Below are 19,579 nucleotides of genomic sequence, written 5' to 3' on the forward strand. Positions count from 1 at the left end.
TCCCCGCCCCCGCTGCCCCCGCCCCCAGTCCTTTCCTGAAAAATCCAAAGGTTAAAGCCTGGTTATAAAAAGCCATGACCGACCTGCTGGGCTGTGCGTGGAAGCTCTGGGGCCACACGGTAAATCACTTGCCCTGTGAGGGCAGGGAGTGGGAGGGGCTGGGGCTACCAGAGGGACTTGGCCCAGAGGAGGGGTGCTGAGGCTGAGTTCAGGATCCGAGAGAGGTGCTACCCACCTCCCTGTGCGGGGAGGCTTCAGGGCTCCTGGGAGGGCCCCGGGGGTACTGAGGGACACCTACCCTGTTCACCAGCATCCTGCCTGTGCTTCTGGGTGTCCGTGTGCGTCTCTATCTTCATCCATGAAGATGCTGCCCTCCTGGACCATCAGTCTTCTCCTGCTGATCACAGTCAGAGGTGAGGATGTGGTCACCACCCCTTGGTGACCATGCCTGAGCTGGCCTTGCTTGGGGTGAGCCAGACAAGAGGCATCATTGCCACCATTATCATCATGCTAATTAATAACGTTAACCTTATTTCTTGATCAGAGAAGGCAATGGCACCCCACTCCAGTACTCTTGCCTGGAAAATCCCATGGACGGAGGAGCCTGGTAGGCTGCAGTCCATGGGGTCGCAAAGAGTCAGACATGACTGAGAGACTTCACTTTCACTTTTCACTTTTATGCATTGGAGGAGGAAATGGCAACCCACTCCAGTGTTCTTGCCTGGAGAATCCCAGGGATGGGGTCGCAGAGTCAGACACGACTGAAGTGACTTAGCAGTAGCAGTATTTCTTGATACAATGATCAGTACCATTCAGGGAATTTGACTCTATGGCGAATACAGGGCAGCCTGCTCAACACAGATGACCCAGCATCGTCCAGCTTGGTCCCATTTCTCCAGTGGCTAAAGCGGGTGGCAGGCAGTGGGGGCAGGTGGAGAGTGTGTGTGTGTGTGGGGGGTTCCTGTTAGGCCCCCAGTACCCTCAGTCCCTGGGCGTGGACAAGGGCACTTCTGCAGAATGAAAGGCATGGATGTGTCCCCCTGAGAACTCCTATCCTGGCCTGCCTCCTGCCTGGGGGAGATGCAGAAACCCAAGTTTTTACTGCCCTAAAAGCACAAGTTTTACTTGTTTTACTTTACAAGTTTTACTTCACCTCCCAAAGGCCCCTAGAGCCCCAGCCTGCTTATTCCCATCCCCCACCTCCTCGCAAGGGTGCCTCCCAGGTGCACTCTTTCCCACGCTGTCCCGTCTTCCCACCTCCTGTCCCATCAGTCAGAACCCCCCACTGCCTGGCTCAGGCCCCCAAATCCTCCAGTCCTTGCAAGGGCTTTCTTCTGCAGCCAGACTCTTGCCCCTTGTCTCCTCAGCTCGTCCCCAGCCCCTTCTTACCTTTCTAGGCATCCACCCTGGCCTTGCAGCAAGACCCAGCCCCTAACAGCGGAGCCCTGGGTGGGGTCTGGCTGCTCCTCAGGCCTTTTGGACCCCTCGTTGGTCTCCTTCACTGGTCTGCTGCTTCCTCCTGCCCTGGGAGTGGGCATTCCCAAAGGTCACTCCCAGACACCCTCCTCACCTTCCTCTTCCTTGGGGTCATCCCCTTGCCTAGTCACTTCCAACACCCTCTTAGCCCTCCCAAGCTCCAGGCAGCTCCACCAGAGTCATGCCCACTCCTGTGGCCCTTAAGGCAGGACTGTTCTCTCTTCCCACAGTATATCCAACACTATCATTATTCCTTCCCAGTTACATTTCCTCTCTTTCAGGGCAGGGTTTGGATCTGGTTTATCTTTGTGGCTCCCCAGCTGCGGGGGCTTCCCTGCTGGCTCAGGCAGTAAAGAATTCCCCTGCAATGCAGGAGACCCAGGTTCGATCCCTGGGTTGGGAAGATCCCCTGGAGAAGGAAATGGTAACCCATTACAGTATTCTTGCCTGGAGAATTCCATGGACAGAGGAGTCTGGTGGACTATAGTCCAGGGGGTCGCAAAGAGTCAGCCACGACTGAGTGACTAACACTCTCACACTTTCACACACACCCCAGCTCCTACCTTTATTCCCAGTTAAGTTTCTGGGATTCAAATCATGGATCCACCACTGACTGTGACCTTGGGGAACTTTCTTTGTCTCTCTGTGCCCTGGGTTCCTCTTCTTTCAAACAGAGGTAAATTCTTTGATCATAGGGCTAAAATGGCTAATACTGATAAAGTGTTGTTGTGGTATCTGGTACATTGTAAACAACAAGTATTAACTATCACCAGTTTTTCAATGAATGACCAACATTTGACACTATCAGTTGAGGAAGCCTAAGAGAAAAAATCCACCGTAATCCTCTAGATTTGAAATTATGTCACCCTTGGTTATACCAGGGGTGACATAACTGTGAAACTACGTCATGGACTGGAGAAGGACCTTCAGATTTAGATGGGGTCGTTTGGGTCATCAATTGCATATACTGAGCCTCTACTATATACAGTATGATGTGAAAACAAATTCTCTCTGTTCTTAGGGCATTTACCTTTTTAAAGAATAGCAGGGCAATCTGAAATGGCAGAGAATGATTTGAGGGAAAAAAGGTGCATTAAGGGATGACATGAAGACATGTGAATTGAACAAATGCCCGGGAATGCCTACTGTGTGCACGGCCTGTGCAGGATATAAGGGAGACCTCAAGACTCATCACGTAGCATCTCTGTGCTATGGGCATTCATAGGCACTTGATAAATACCTGATGAGTGGCTAGAAAGGGCCATCTGGGAGTTTCCTGGGAGAGGTAGTTTTAGGGCCAAAGATTCCCAGATTTCACAGGAATTCTCCAACTTGCCTGATGAACAGGGGCACTTATTAAATACAGTCTCCAGGGCCCCACCCCAGACCCTCCAAATCAGAATCTCTGAGGGAGGGGCCTGGGAGTGTGTATATGATCATTCACCCCCAGCATCCAGGTGGTTCTTATTACACAGAAGTTTGAGGAACACTGAAAGCAAAGATGAAGATGAGATTGGCCTTGGTCAGCCCTGGGCTGCACCCTGAAGAGTCCTTGCAAGCAGCTGAGATGACATTGCTCCTTCTCAGAACCTCACAAGGGTCCTGTTTGTTCCTCTTCCTGACCCAGGAAAAGAGATTTGCTATGAACCGTTTGGCTGCTTTTCTGATGAAAATCCATGGACTGGAACGCTTCAGCGGCCTTTAAAGTTACTTCCCTGGTCCCCCGAGGACATCGACGCTCACTTTCTTCTATACACAAATGAGAATCCAAATAACTACCAAGTAAGAAGGGTGTAAAATAACTGTATAGTGGTGGTGGGGTGGGAGAGGGTTTGGGCACCCACACTGGAGCCTTCCTATGGTTCTCTAAGGAATAATTCATGGCTTGAAACTTTCTAGAAGGTGCTTCCTCACCAGTGATAGAATTAGAACTGTCTGAACTCTAGGGATCTGATGAAATCTATGGATGCCCAACCTGGAAACTGACATTATTCATACACTTGTGCACAGAACTTCAGGACTTCCTAGGATTAGAACCTTGTTTGGGGGAGAAAGGGGGTATGAGTAGCTTTTATGGAAAAAGCCAGGCCTTTGTGTCCCTGGGAGGGTCTGGCTTCTTTCTCACCAAGAAGTAGAGGAAGCAAAGCCCCTCAGAGTGGGGGACCGGGACACAAATCCTTCCTTAGGAGCTAGAAGGGAAGCAGGGGACATTTAATGACAAAGGAGAAAAGTTGGGGACCCTCGGAGCAATCTTCAGTTCCCAAGAAGGCTGCCAGGTGAAGACCAGCAAGCTTACTCCAGGTGCTCAGAAATGAACACGAAAAACCTGCTCAGAGATGTAGGGAACAAATGTGTGAATGCCAAGGAGGAAAGTGGGCCAGTGAGACGGATTGGGAGATTAGGGCTGACATTTATCACTGCTATGTAGAAAGTAGATACCTAGCGAGAACCTACTGAATGTACAGCACAGGGAACTCAACTCAGTGCTCTGTGGAGTAAATGGAACAACACCCAACGAAGAGAGGATGTATGACTGATTCACTCCGCCGTACAGTAGAAACTAACACAACATTGTAAAGCAACTACGCTCCAATAAAAGTTTTCTAAAAATAGGGAATGAGACTGGAGCTCCCGAAGGTGCAAGGTCATGAGAGTCCTTCTAGAACATCAGGATGTATGGACTGGACCCACCAGGGAATGACTTTCCTAAGGCAATACACTTGATTGTGCAATAAGCGCTTGCATGGAAAAAAAATAATTGTAAAATTAAGATTTTAAAAATTAAGAGAATTTGCTCAGAACTCAAGCAGCTCACAGCTCTGGCCCCAAACCAAGTTTGAGATAGCACTGTGTCTGGATATAGGTTCCCAGGGTCACCTATTGTGAGATTCTAGGTGACAAACCCCACACTCAGAGTCCCCATTACAAAAAAAGTAGATTAAAAAAAAGAAATTTATGCCAAAAAAAAAAAAATCCTGAAAGGGAATGGTAGACGTCTGCAGATGGCCAAAGAGGTCCTGTGAGAGAGAAGCTGAGGAGCCTCTGGGCCTGAAGCAGCAGGCATGACGGGAGATACAGATTCATGGAGCAGAAAGGGCTTTAAATGCATAAAATAAAAAGCATTGGATACAAAGGAGTCATCTTCCCTGGTGGCTCAGGTGGTAAAGAATCTGCCTGCAATGCAGGAGACCCAGGTTCAGTCCCTGGACCAGGAAGATCCCTTGGAGAAGGGAATGGCTACCCACTCTAGTACTCTTGCCTGGAGAATTCCATGGACAGAGGAACCTGGCAGGCTACAGTCCATGGGGTCGCAAAGAGATGGACATGACTGAGCAATTTTCACTTCACAAAGGATACTAACTATATTGGAAAAACAGTTATCAGAACATTTAAAAAGATTAATGTGGGATATGGTAATATATGGTAAAATAAGTATACAGTAATAATTAGGTGCTTTATTATCTTGCTAAATAACACAGTCTAGGGGTTGGTCTAATAACTTCTGTCATTTTAAATAGTAATGAGTACAAATGATATTTTTAAACATCTAAAACGACTATAATATTAGATGAAAATAACTGTGACTTCTGTTGGTGACAGAGTGTGGCTAAGACTACTGCGGTTTCTTGCTCATTAGTTAAAAAAGCACTGTATTTCAGTGTATAAAAATCCATAAACTTGGACATTCTGAATTCTATCTTCAAACCCAAATAGGTCAGGAACTCCTTTTCTAGCCTTACCCAGGTTCATGAGAATTGAACCTGTGACCTCAGTCTTACGGGAATGGGCTCTAAAGGGTCTGTGGCTTGGAAAGGCCAGCATTCAAATTCACCTTTTCTCATTTAACCAGCGGATCAATATCACTGACCTAGCCACTGTCAAAGCTTCAAACTTCCAACTGGACCGCAAGACACGCTTCGTCATCCACGGCTTTATAGATGATGGGGATTCAGGCTGGCCTACCGACATGTGCAAGGTAGGCGCCCACCCTCCTCATCTAGTGAGACAAACGCCACCAGCAGACAGAATCAGACACTGCCACCCCGGAGGCTGGGAAACAGTGACCTTCAGGGAAAGACAGGTTCTTCCTAAAACCACCGAGGAAAACTCAGGTTCTCAGGGGCACCCACTTTCAAGTTCTCCCAACTCACCAACCTCTAGCCAAACATCTCCTTATAATGCTGAAAAGACCCAGAGTCAGAGTCCAATCAGAAAATCCCAGAGGTGGCGATGACAGCCAATTACCTGGCATTTGTCTCTGATGGTTTCTGTAAAAACCTCTGTGTGGCATAAAAAATGCATTATCCCCTACAGCACTGCTATCCAGTAGAACTTTCTATGATGATGGAAATCTATATCCGTGCTGCCCAAATCAGGAGCCCCTGGCCACCTGAGCTTATCGAGAACCTGACATGTGGCTAATGTGACCAAAGAACTGAATTTTAAATTTTATTTCTTTGTAATCAATTGTGAAGAGCCATGAGTGGCTAGTGGCCATGGTACTGGGCAGTGCAACTTTAAAGTGATCATGAATATTGGTAATGAATTATTATTCATGCCATCCATTTCCTGAACAGTTATCGTGACTCTGGCATTGTGCTAATCATTCCACAGTCAGTCCTTGTCCTGTTTAACCCTCCCAGCCTGGCTGTGAGGTAGGTACAGTTATGGTTCTCACTTTATAGATGAGGAAATTAAGGCCCCCCCAAAATTCAGTACTTGTCCAAAGTTGAATCCAGAGGTGGAATGCAAAACCAGGTCTTCCGTGTACAAGATACCACAACTTTGTGTGTCTACAACTTTAGCTTGTAGGAGGTGCCCATGCATGGCTCTTAGAGGCTTAGGCTGCGCTGAGATGGACCTGAGCAGCTCCTTCTCAAGATTCTCTGTTCCCTTTGGGCTGGATGTTCACAAGTGTCTCCTGAGGCCCAGAGGGAGGCTGTGTAGACCTGGAAATTGGAGAGCCTGGTGCATGCGATCCACCATGTTGTCCTAACGTCCAGCCAACTCTTCCCAACCTCAATGAACAACAATGAACAAAGGAAATAGTGTTCCTTTCCTCTATGAAATGGAGGCCTCCCCGAATGAACAAAGGAAATAGTGTTACCCTCTCTGTTATTTGGGCTTCCCTGGTGGCTCAGATGGTAAAGCGTCTGCCTGCAATTAGGGAGACCTGGGTTCAATCCCCAGGTCGGGAAGATCCTCTGGAGAAAGAAATGGCAACCCACTCCAGTACTCTTGCCTGGAAAATTCCATGGACGGAGGAGCCTGGTAGGCTACAGTCCATGGGGTCGCAAAGAGTCGGACACGACTGAGCGACTTCACTTTCTGTTATTATTTATTTGGCTGTGCTGGGTCTTCATTGCTGTGTGCGGGCTTCTCATTGCGGTGGCTCCTCTTGTTGTAGAGCATGAGCTCAGAAGTGTGGCCCACTGGCTTAACGGTCCCACAGCATGTGGGATCTTCCCTGAGAGGGATTGAACCCCTGCCCCCTGCATTGTCAGGCGGGTTCTTAGCCACTGCACCACCAGGGAAGTTGTTTCTTTTTCCTCCCAAGGGACCAGTATCTGTGCTTGGATAATACCACATGACACAAAAGATGCATGTATCCGGTAGAGTGATATCCTACCTCTGTCTAAATTTCATCTTATCAGACTTGTCCCTCAATACAAGCATTGTTGGGAATATAAAAGCAGCCCCTCTGTGGCTTCAACTACCTAGTATAAGAGTCTGCAAACTTTCTCGTAGAAGAGCAGGTAATAAATACTGTAGCATTTGTGGGTCACATGATTGTCGTTCATATGGTTTCTGTTGTGGCTATGAAGCAGGGGTGGGCAGTAGATAAACGAATGGATGTGACTGTTTGCAATAAAACTTTTGAGCTTCCCAGGTGGCGTGGTGGTAAAGAATCCACCTGACAAGGCAGGAGACACAAGAGACATGGGTTCAATTCCTGGGTCAGGAAGAGCCCCCAGAGAAGGAAATGACAACCCATTGCAATATTCTTGCATGGAAAGTCCCATGGACAGAGGAACCTGGGTGGTTACAGCCCATGGTGCTGCCAAGAGTAGGACATGACTAAGTGCCTGAGCACACACAGTCATGAAAGCAGGTGGATTTCTCACTCAGGTAGCAGTTTGCTAATCCCTGACGTAGTAAGTCATCTTTCCGACCTGATTGTGGCAATGACCTTCTGTAAGACCTTAGACAGGTCACTTCGTTCCAGGCCTCAGTTTCCACATCTGCTAAGTGGGAATAAGTATATTCCCAGTTCATAGGGCTGTGGTGTGGACCAGGACAAATGTGAGGAATATTAAAGCCTTGACACAAGCAAGCTAGGTGCTTGATAGACGTGAATTCCTATCACTGGAGTGTGCAACCGGTGGCTATTAATAAACTGGTTTGTCTTCCCCAGAAAATGTTTAAAGTGGAGAAGGTGAACTGCATCTGTGTGGACTGGGAACACGGGGCGTGGACAGAATATACCCAAGCCGTCCAAAACACTCGGGTCGTGGGAGCAGAGATAGCATTCTTCATACAAGGACTGTCGGTAAACCCCTGCCTGGGCCACATGCTGTGGGGAGGGGGCAGGGAGAGGGGCAGGTCAGCACCCCAGAGCACCCAGAGGCAGCCTGGGGACCCATGCGGTGAGGCAGAGCCTGGAAGCCAGGAGCCAAGAAAGGCCTTTGCTTCAGGAAGCTGCACACTTCTCCCTCCCCAGCTGTCCTGAAGATCCCTAGCTGTGAGGCCTGGGGCAGACTAGCCTCTTTGAGCCTCAGTTTTCCCTTTTGAAATAAGCCTTCCTTGAAGATTGGTCTGGGAATTGGAGAGTGAGCTGGGCTGCCCGGCAGCTCTCAGTCCAGTGGAGTCTTCATCCTTAGGGAAGGTCTGATACAGCCTTCAGGAAGGTTGATTCTGGAGAACCCCAGAGCCAGGCCCATGGACCACGCTCTGAACTGTCCCCTAAGGGCGACTCCGGGAGGGAGGCCCATGGTGGGGTGCGGATGGGAGTTCGCAGCGCGCACAGCCAGTCCTGGCCAAGGCGGCCTGCAGATGACACAGTGGCCGCTGGTCAGCACCGGTGCCCCCACAAGCCAGCTGGACCCCGGGACCTGCGGACTGCAGCCAGCGGGAGGCCGAGTCACGCTGTCCTAGGTGGCGGCCTGGAGCCAGAGGTCATTCCTCCCAAGCTTCCAGGCTGGGTCCTGTCCCTATCCCCGCTCCCCCAGAGCCAGCACATCTCTCTACTTGTTCCTCTGGTAACTGATGCTCCACCCCTCCGCAGACTGAGCTGGGCTATGGCCCGGAGAACGTGCATCTCATTGGCCACAGCCTGGGTGCGCAACTGGCCGCGGAGGCCGGCAGGAGGCTGGGGGGCCGAGTGGGCAGGATCACAGGTAGGGGCGCAGGGTGATGTAGGATGGGGTCGGAGGGAGAGGGGGGATGGGGGAGGAGGAGGGAGGGTAACCCGGCCAGGGGGGTGATTGTTATTATTCCCACTTTCCAAGTTCAGGGAGAACAGGCACTTTGACTTAGCAGCACCAGCACTAGATGTAGGTCATCGAGTCCTGGATGCCGTGCTTCTCCCACCCTCAGCTTCTATTTGAAGGTGAAATTGTCATGGCCCCTGCCTCAGGAAGGGTTTCCCTGCTGGCTCAGCTAGTAAACAATCTACCTGCAATGCAGGAGAGCTGGGGTCGATCCCTGGGCTGGGAAAATCCCCTGGAGAAGGGAATGGTTACCTGCTCCAGTATTCTGGCCTGGAGAATTCCGTGGACTGGATAGTCCATGGGGGTCACAAAGAGTCAGAAAAGACTGAGCGACTTTTCACTCAGTGCCTCAGGAAATCCATAGTCTAGTGAAGGAGACAGACAACTAAGTAGGCAAATAAAATCCAAAGTAGAATTAACACATCAGAAGTCTATACAACAAGGAAGGGGGATGGGCCAAGAAAGGAGAAGCCACTTGTTCCATGAGGAGCTGGGGTTTGAGGAGGTCTTGGAGGAGGTTCAGATTAGGGGAGAATGTGGGGAGGTGAGCTGCAGGCTGCGGGCTGCCTGAGCAAAGACACAAGGGAGCAGACTGTGTGGGACTCAGAGGCTGGGCAAGGACCGGGTCAGGCCCAGGAGATCAGGCTTGGGGAGTAGCGGCCCCACAGGAAGGAGTGAGTGGAAAAGGAAAAAGGGAGACAAGGGGAGCAAGGGCGCCACCTCGATCCTCCATGGAGCCAGACGGTGGGGACTTCTGGATGTTCTTTGATAGGCAACGACCCCCCTGGCAGCCTTCTGAATTCTTCCGACTGTGACTGCTGGGGTGTGGCGCCCTTTGTCCAGGGATCTCCGTGGATTTCGTGGGTACAGGGTTTCGATCCTGGTTGGTCTTAGAGTGTGGCCTCCCTGTCCACCTCCCCCTCCTTCTCAGGGCTGGACCCGGCACAGCCATGCTTCGAGGGCACGTCCGAGGAGGTTCGGCTGGACCCGTCCGACGCCATCTTCGTGGATGTGATTCACACGGATTCTGCTCCCATAATCCCTTTCCTGGGTGAGTCGCCTCCCCTCACCTCTCAGGGACCAAGGCTGTAACTGATGGGAGCAGTTCCAGGCCCAGGCGTGCAACCCCTGCCACCCTCCCCCAACCCACCCCCCCAACACACACACACACCGCAGGGTGGTATACAAAATAGGTAGCCACAGGAAACAGTCTGGGCACCAACCAGCCAAAATAGGTGTCAGTCACAAACCAACAGTTCAGTGCCAGTGATAACAACCCAAGGCCCCTGGCCGGACAACAGACTTCTATAGGCCATGGGAGGCTCACTCAGTCTACAAACTCTACATTCTTCCCTGGTCTGCCCATATTGAGAGTGGCAGATATATTTATTATCGATGTTTGACCTGTACTTGCAAAATGCAAAGTTAATTTTTGATTTTTTTTTCTTCTTATGGCAAAGCTTTGGTTAAAGTTTGTTTTGTGGGAGATTAAATATCATCCTTAATTCTTCTGAAATCAACATTCTTTTTGCAATATTTTCTTGCAAAACCACTCATGAAATGTGCCAGTGAAGAATATGTTTTCATGATGCTATCACTTACGGAGGGTTTACCATGTGCTGCATTGAACATCTTGTACACCTTCACTCACTAATCATTGTGACAGCCCTGAAAGAGGGTATTGTTGTTACCATTTTATAGCTGAGGAAACTGAGGCTCAACAAGGTTAAGTGCTTGCCCAGGATCACAGATCTGTAAGTAGAACCAGAATGTGATCATGGGCCTGTGGGCTTCAAAATCCAAACCACCTACTGCTATGCTCTGGTTCTCAATACAGCAATATAATTTATGTGGTCTCAGCATAACACTATAATGTAGAAACCAAAAATTTTAAATGAGTAAAGTCATAAAAATTGCACCAGCCCCTGACATATGTCTTCTGGTGCATAATGGCATCAGGACACCAATAATAGTATCCATGTTGTTCAGAGTCTCTCCAAGACAGACAGACAGACACAGACACGTGTGCCCGCTTACCCAGAGCCTACCTTCCCCCTCATCTTATGTGCTCTGTTCTCTCCTCCCTTCTTGTCTTGCCAAGTGCTCATCTCTGAGAACTTTCTGCAGAGCCAGAGATAGGGAGGCCGTGCCGAGGACAAAATTTGCCAAGAAGTTTCTTGCTCCCGCTGGAAGGAGTTGAATGCTTTCTGTAGCCACCACCTGACTCTGGGACCACTTTCCTCCCCGCTCCCTGTTCACGTCTGCTGCCAATGTTTCAGGTTTTGGAACAATACAAAAGGTGGGCCACCTGGACTTCTACCCAAATGGAGGAAAGGAAATGCCTGGGTGTCAGAAAAATATCCTGTCAACCATCATAGATATAAATGGAATATGGCAAGGTATGTGAATGAGAGCAGCGAGCTCAGCTGCTCCACTTGGAGGGAAGGCAGGATGTGTGGTGTTGACAGACATTTTCACCACAGTGGCCTGAGACAGTTATTCTGGTTAGCCCCATTTTACAGACGAAACTGGCTCAGAAAAGTGACAAAACGCCCAAGGCTGTCCAGTTTCCAGCTGCAAAGCCCAACCACATGCCCAGCCTGAGCCAAACCCCCTCCCTGCACCAGGATGCTGAGACATGGGCTGCCCTCGCCCATTAGCTAGGACCCAGTTCTGGCTTTGGTTCCCATGCTCTCTCCAGGGTCCGTCCCTTGAAGAACTGCAGGGTGGAAGCAAAGATGTGAATGGGTTTTGACTTTCTTGCCATTTGCTGTTGTCAGATGCTAGGAACTGAAAGGAAGTGAGTTGGTAAGAAGACAATGGGGAGGAGGAGGAGGATGTGCGCTGGGGGTTTGGAGGCATGGTGAGGAGGCAGAGGCTAGGGGTCTGGGAGAGGGGGGCTAACCTTGTGTGTGTCTCTGCTTATCTGAGAAATCAGGCTCATAGCCCCTAATGTTACGTGACCTGAAGCACTATCGCCATCAGCCAGCCATCCGTTTTCCTGGCTTTGGGCTATTCCTGTCACTGTTCAGTGAGAACAGGCTTCCCTCTCCTCCCTGAAAGTGGAGACTTTGAGTCTGTGATCATCTCATTTCAGTCTTTATTTTTCCAAGCTGGGAGTTCCCCGAGGCCAGAGGCTGTGTCCTGGGCCATCGGGCCTCTCCTTGGTACCCTGCGCTGGCCCAGAGCAAGCTCTGGTCCACTCACTACCTTGAGTTGAGGGGCCTCCTGTAGCATCTTAAGATTGCTTCATGTGAAAGAGCAGAGTCGATAAAACAACAGCCAGCATCCATCACCAGTTGGTAGAGCCTTTGATCTCTGTACTCAGCACCAGACACCTCCTGGGGTGGGGGCGCTCTTCTGCTGATCTGCTCCCAGAATGAACACCAGAGTCACAATGTGGGCTGCCCTCTCCCAGAAGTGACAGGCTGGGCACACATAATAGGAAGGAGCCCAGGTTTAATTAGAGAGACGACAGGGAGACAGAGAACAGCCTAGATGCTGGAGTGGGTTTCTATTGTGTGCGTGCCGGTCACCCTGGCGCAGGCACTGAGGAACAATTACATCCACTTGCTCCTCTATTATGTAATCCCTGGGTAGCAATTGTGGATGAAAGAAACAATTAAGTTCGAAACAGGTTCTGTTGTCTGGTAATGAGTGCTGGTGTGGGACACGCAGGACTGGGGGCACTGTGGGGTGATAATTCTCCCCCAGCACAAATGGCAACCTTCTTTTCTCCCCCGCGTTGAGGGATAAAGCCCAGCAGACCTCCCAGAAGTGGCCACCAGGTCGGCCAGGGTCACTGTGGATCGCTCCATGGGAAGTTTGGTACCAAGTATTTATAGCTGGAGAGATTAAAAAAAGCAATTTCCCCCAACAAGAGGACTTCGGTTTAAAGAGAAAGATGGTCAATAAAATGCAGTGAGAGTGGTCAAAGGTCACGGTGACCTTGCCCTCTATTGCTTTTACCTTGTGCCTGGAGGAGTAAGAAGGAGGAATTTCTCAGCCTGAGGTGGTAGACAGAAAAGCTGGCTTCATGTGAAAGGTGAAATATATATGTATATATATACTCAGTCACATCTGACTCTCTCTCAGACTCTCTGTGACTCCATGGACTGTAACCCACCAGGCTTCTCTGTTCATGAAGTTTTCCAAGCAAGAATACTGGAGTGGATTGCCATTTCCTCCTCCAGGGGATCTTTCTGATCCAGGGATTGAACCTGTGTTTCTTGGGCCTCCTCCTTGGCAGGTGAATTCTTTACCAGTGAGCCAGCTGGGAAGCCGAGAGAGAGAGAGAGAGAGAGAGAGAGAGAGAGAGCGCTAGCCATGCCCCCAAAGCCCCGAAGCTTTTGTCAATCATTTACAATACATGCCTGGCCCTGGAGGATTAGATAAAGGTGCTTGTTAGAACTTCTCACTCCCCAACACTTGCCTAGCCCTGAGGAGGACCTCCCCAGAAAATGGACAGTACCAGGGAGGAGAAAGCAACTCCAGCCAACCACCACTACAAACAAGCCCCCAAATTTTCTACTTGCCAAGTATGTCGAGGTCAATGATAGAAGTTTTGAATGTGGCCAAGGTGTTCAGGAGCAGTGACACCCACCTGCGAAATGCAGAGGTGATTCCTCTCTCAGAATGGTTCAGGCTTCACAAGCTGAATGCCTCTTGTGAGCCTCTGTGGCCTTTGTCTTCCCAGGAATCCAAGACTTCATGGCCTGCAGTCACTTACGAAGCTACAGGTACTACTCAAGCAGCATTCTCAACCCCGATGGCTTCCTAGGCTACCCATGCGCCTCCTACGAAGAGTTTCAGGAGGTAGGGCACACCAGGGGCCCCGGGAAGATGGTGCTGGTGGTGGTTTCGTGCCTGTGCTTGGAACAGAGCAGAGATGTAACTCCATGGCTGAAGAGAGCCTTCCTCCCCAGGAGTAGGATGGGCAAGAGAGGAACAGCACAGATCCGAACTGTACTGGGCTTTCCCTAGATCCCCAACTTTTCATTCTGGAAAATTCCCAGTGGATGCATGGATGGGTAGATGGATGCAAGCATGCATGGATCAGTGTGGGGTTCTGGGGAGCAGGCATGGAATGGATACCTGAACGGAAGGATGGATAGGTAGGTAAGAAGATGGATGAAGGATGGATGGAGGGATGGATGGAGTAGAAGATGAATTGATTGATAGAGTGAGTGATGAGTCCAAGGCCTACGACCCACAGACAAACTGTTTTCTTTCACTAGGGTGGCTGTTTTCCTTGTCCAGAGGGAGGATGTCCCAAAATGGGGCACTATGCTGACCAATTCCAGGGGAAAAGCAGAGCGGTGGGACAAACCTTTTTCCTGAACACTGGGAGCAGTGGTAACTTTACAAGTAAGTTTTCATTTTACAAATTTAAAAATTCTTGCAAATAATTTTAAAGGTGTTTCAGCTTTCACAGGACCCTCAGTAGCAATTTTAACGGAAACTCAACTCCAACCATTTTAAGCTATAATGGAAGGACAGTAGAATGGCATTTGTCTTAGGTCTCAAGTTCACCCTTTAACCAAAAATCCCGATCAATGGAATAAAGTACAGTGATTGGCCCAAGCTGGGTTACAAGTCCACTCACCCCTGTGGCAAGAAGGATGGATCCATTAACAGAAGTAGAGCGTTCAGTTCAGTTCAGTTGCTCAGTTGTGTCCGATTCTGTGCGATCCCATGGACTGCAACATGCTAGGCTTCCCTGTCCTTCTCTATCTCTTGGAGTTTGCTCAAACCCATGTGCATCGAGTTAGTGATGCCATCCAACCATCTCATCCTCTGTTGTCCCCTTCTCCACCTGCCCTCAATCTTTCCCAGCATCAGGGTCTTTTCCAATGAGTCAGATGTTTGCATCAAGTGGCCATAGTATTGGAGCTTCAGCTTCAGCATCAGTGCTTCCAATGAATATGCAGGACTGATTTCCTTTAGATGAGGTGGGGGAAAGTCGCTGTAAGTCAAGAAGTCTCCCCACTAATTATATGTCATATCAGTCCCCCTACATACACACAATCATGTTGTGTTTTTGTTGTTTTGCCCAGCTTCTCATTTAAAAAATACCAGATAGTGAAATGATCAAGATTCATGTGTTGTAAGTAATGGTAACCGAATGAAGAACAATTGTTGTTCAAAGGAGTTTCAAATTTTAAAAAGTTATGCAGCACTTTATAAAACACTTCATGTGATCTTCACAATATTTGTCATGAAAGATCACAGTTCGGCAGTTTCTATAAAGTCTTACATGCATAAGACTTTAACCCAGTCATTCTTCTTCTCAGAATTTACTTAGGAAAAATACTTGCATATGTGAATGAGAATATGTGCTCAAGAATGGACCCTGCAATGTTGTTTTTAATACCAGAAGATTGGCAGTTGGGGGAGTCCAGGGAGAGCAACCCGAATCTTAGGACACCAAACCTCACCGAAGAAAATCATTGTACATGTTCACTCCAACCCCTCACCCGCAGAAGACTCAGCTTAGAACAAGACTGCCTCCATAGGGTCATTTTTTTCAACAAGATGAGTTAATTTAATGATTGCATTTCTTTGGACAGGTTGGAGATATAGGGTATCCGTCACACTGGCTGGAACAAAGAAAGTGAGGGGGTACATCAGAATTGCTTTGTATGGAAGTAATGGAAACTCAAAACAATATCAAATTTTCAAGTAAGTTTGATAGTAAAGTGAAATGACCAGACTTTCCATGGTAGATTATTCATATGAGATTAGGCATAAACTGCTTTATAAACCTAGCCATCTATGATACAGAACCATTGAATCCTGAAATGTCAAAGCTGGATAGAAGTCTTAGATCTGGTTCAATCACCCCATTTACACACGAGAGGAAAGAGGGAGAACTCACTATTTAACATGAGACAAGTGCGGACTTCTTTTGAATTGTCAGTTGTTGTTTCCTGACTTAGGTTTTATGAATATCAAATTCTCCCCAGGCCAGGTGCATTTGTGTGGCAACTCCCTCCCCACCAACACACACACTTCATCCCCTACACATCCACACAAAGGAAGCCTGAGGCCACCTCCTCATTGCTGCAGGAGCCTCAGTGCCTGCTTCTGCTGGGTATCCGAGGTGCTTGGTAAATGAATGTTGGACAAATGCATAACAATTCTGCAAAAGGGCTTCCCTGGTGGCTCATATAAAGAACATGCCTGTGATGCAGCAGACCTGGGTCAGGAAGGTTCCCCTGAAGAAGGGAAAGGCAGCTCACTCCAGTATTCTTGCCTGGAGAATTCCATGGACAGAGGAGCCTGGTGGACTATGATCCATGGGGTCACAGAGTCAGACATGACTGAGCAACTAATGCTTTCACACTTTCAATGCTGCAAAAATAGCTTGTTTTTTGCACAAAGTTCTACATAATAATTTTCATGCTAAAGTTCTTTGACCACTTCCTGTGCTACATATGAGGTGATAACAAATGACCTCAGCTGACCCACAGGCATCTTTGAACATAAGATATTGCATTAATTAGCCCCGGAGTAAAGCAATAGGGTTAATATGCAACCCCAAATATTTAACTTCCCTATAGGTTTAAACTCTGTGTGTGTGCTTAGTCGTTCAGTTATGTCCGACTCTTTGCGACTCCATGGACTGTAGCCTGCCAGGTTCCTCTATCCATGGTATTTTCCAGGCAAAAATACTGGAGTGGGTTGCCATTTCCTACTCCAGGGAATCTTCCTGACCCAGGGATTGAACCTGCATCTCTTGAGTCTCCTGCATTGGCAGGCAGATTTTTTACCACTGTGTCACCTGGGAATCCCAGGGAAAAACAAAAACAGTAGAAATCTAGAGTCTAATATTTTTAAAAGTTGTATTGTTTACAAACACCTTTGTGATTTATCAGTCCCTGGATGTATACGAAGCTATACAATTTATTTGCAGAAAACAAGCAACAGTGGCTGTTGTTTGGAGAAACAATAGATTGCTATCAACCTATGTATTTATATATACACCTGATAAAATATTTTATGTCTGTGTTTTCAGAGGATCCCTCCAACCAGATGCAAGTCATATGCATGACATTGATGTGGACCTCAATATTGGAAAAGTCCAGAAGGTCAAGTTCCTTTGGAACAACAATGTAATAAATCTCTTCCGGCCCAAATTAGGGGCTTCCAGAATTACAGTGCAAGGTGGTGAAGATAGGACTGAGTGCGTATCTTTTATTCCATCTAAGTTTTATTTTCTATATTTAGTGGTCAATCTGTTTACCAGTCCATCCATTCATCCATCCAATCACCAACATACCCATCTATGCATTTATCCACTGATACATTCATCCAGCCCTTTGTGTTCGTCCACTTATCTGTCCACTTATCTATCCAGACACCTGTCGTCTCATGCTTCTGGCCATCCAGTCAACTATCCATTCATCTACCCAACAATTCATCTCAATTCTCCACCTATCCATCAATTTACTTTTGAAAAATAAATAATTGCCTTAAGCCAAACTCACGTTGGCAGGAGCAAGGCATCAGTATTTAGGGATATGTTTAAGAAGGCCTGATTCATGTTGGTGTTTGGTAGAAACCAACACAATACTATAAAGCAATTATCCTCTAATTAAGAATAAATAAATTTTTAAAAAAAGAAAAAAATAAAATCATGTAGACCCTTAAAAAAAAGAAACAGGCAAATATGAAACTCTTTTATCTTAAACAATAAGGAAGACACCTGGGCAGTACTTGACGGAAACCTATGAGTTAATTTCAGCTGGGGAGCAGTTAGAAATGTAAATTGCTTTGTTTGAAGACTATGGCATGTATTGAATCTAGCTCATAGTGGCAAACTCTTCTCATTCAGAGGGAACAGAACCTTACCTGGTAGGAGCTGGGAGAGTACCTAACTGTATCTAAAAATATGAAAAAAAGAAGTCCACCTTAAAAGAGGATCAGAATTGCCAGGCTCAAAACCCTCTGGGTTTTTTTTTTTTGTTTGTTTGTTTGTTTGCTTTGCTTTTGTATTTTATTTTATTTTATTAGAGTATAATTGCTTTACAATATTGTGTTAGTTTCTGCTATACAACAAAGTGAATCTATTAGATGCATACATATACCCCTCTCCCTCCTGAGTCTCCACCCCACACTCCCATCCCACCTCTGTGTGTGTGTGCTAAGTCACTTCACCAACTCTGTGCAACCCTAGGGACTGTAGCCCACCAGCTACTCTGTCCATGGGATTCTCCAGGCAAGAATTATTGGAGTGGGTTGCCATACCCTCCTCCAGAGGGGCTTCCCAACTTAGGGATCAAACTATGAGAAGTTTCCTATGTGTCCTGCATTGGCAGGCAAGTTTTTACCACTAGTGTCACCTGGGAAGCCCCATCTCATCCTTTTAGGTCATCACAAATATCATACATTAATGCACATATATGGAATCTAGAAAACGGTACTGATGAACCTATTTGCAGGTTAGGAATACAGACACAGATGTAGAGAACAGACATGTGGGCACAGCGAGGAGAAAGGGAGGATGGGATGAATTGGGAGGGTAGCACTGACATATATACACTACCATGTGTAAAATAGATAATTAGTGGGAAGATGATGTATAGCACAGAGACCTTGGTGATAACCCCCTGGGTTTTGAAAATCCTTGGTCTGACCACTGATTCCCTCTCAGCTCATTAAAAGTCCAAGGAGGGGAGGAGATTCTTTGAGGGGGTTTGCATTCTGAGCATCACTTAGACTCTGCCTCATGTAGCAGAGCTTTTCAGTCAAAGGGGTCTGAATTCCAGCGGGTTAGCCAAGAACTGTTTACTCACCTGAAGTCACTTTTCAACAAGCAAAAGAGCGTCATGCCAGAAATGTCTTCCTTCACAGGTATAATTTTTGCAGCAACGACACAGTGCAAGAAGATGCGTTACAAGCCCTCTACCCTTGTTAAAAATGTGGTGCCTCCTATATCTTTGTGATAATAAAATTTCAATGGCCTAGTTCTGATGTTGTTAGTTTGACATTCTGCATGTTCTGGATCACATTTTAGAAAAGATTTGGGGGACTGGAGCCAACTTGGCCACAGATAATGTCTAAAACATCCTACTGGTCCACCTCCTCCACCATCTCTCTCTTCCAGGATACTTTGTGTGGTCTGTCCTAATGGATTTTATATCCTTAGACAGTGGAATTCTCTCCTGTTTTAAAAGGTTGCTTCCACATGTTGTCCACTCAGCTTGCAGTATCCTGGGGTAGAGAGCAGACCCCACGTAAGAGCAGCCTGTGGCATGAGTGACTCTGGGAGTAATCTAGGTGGAATCTGCCTCCACCATGGAGGGAGAGGAGCTTTAAAAGAATTTACTACATGAACATGGCACAAAATGCAAATGATGCAGAAGTGAGCTTTTACCCAAGGTTCCTGTCCTTCCAGCTTTGCCCTAGGGCCTCTCACTTTCTCTTCCCAGAGACAACTCGAGTTCTCCCTGAAATATTCTCTGTATAGAATATTTGCACACCTATCTCACATATCCCAGCCCTACATCTCCCTTTTTTAAAAAAAGGATTTATAAGCTATGACAAACGTAGAGAGCAACAAAGATTCCCCTAGTCAAAGCTATGGTATTTCCAGGAGGCATGTATGGATG

General features: G+C 47.6%; 1 protein-coding gene across 1 annotated transcript; it reads left to right on the plus strand.

Moving 5' to 3' along the window:
* The first annotated feature begins 361 nt into the window (after window positions 1-361).
* LOC110141067 (pancreatic lipase-related protein 2) lies at window positions 362-18,920 on the plus strand. Its single transcript, XM_070469849.1, has 12 exons — window positions 362-413; window positions 3,104-3,258; window positions 5,327-5,452; window positions 7,892-8,026; window positions 8,762-8,873; window positions 9,898-10,017; window positions 11,246-11,365; window positions 13,663-13,781; window positions 14,204-14,333; window positions 15,536-15,647; window positions 16,984-17,151; window positions 18,822-18,920. The coding sequence occupies exons 1-12, from the start codon at window positions 365-367 to the stop codon at window positions 18,883-18,885; spliced, it is 1,410 nt and encodes a 469-aa protein (XP_070325950.1). The 5' UTR covers window positions 362-364; the 3' UTR covers window positions 18,886-18,920.
* The last annotated feature ends 659 nt before the right edge of the window (window positions 18,921-19,579 follow it).

Source organism: Odocoileus virginianus, chromosome 7 (assembly GCF_023699985.2).
Source record: "Odocoileus virginianus isolate 20LAN1187 ecotype Illinois chromosome 7, Ovbor_1.2, whole genome shotgun sequence".
Taxonomy (NCBI): Eukaryota; Metazoa; Chordata; class Mammalia; order Artiodactyla; family Cervidae; genus Odocoileus; species Odocoileus virginianus.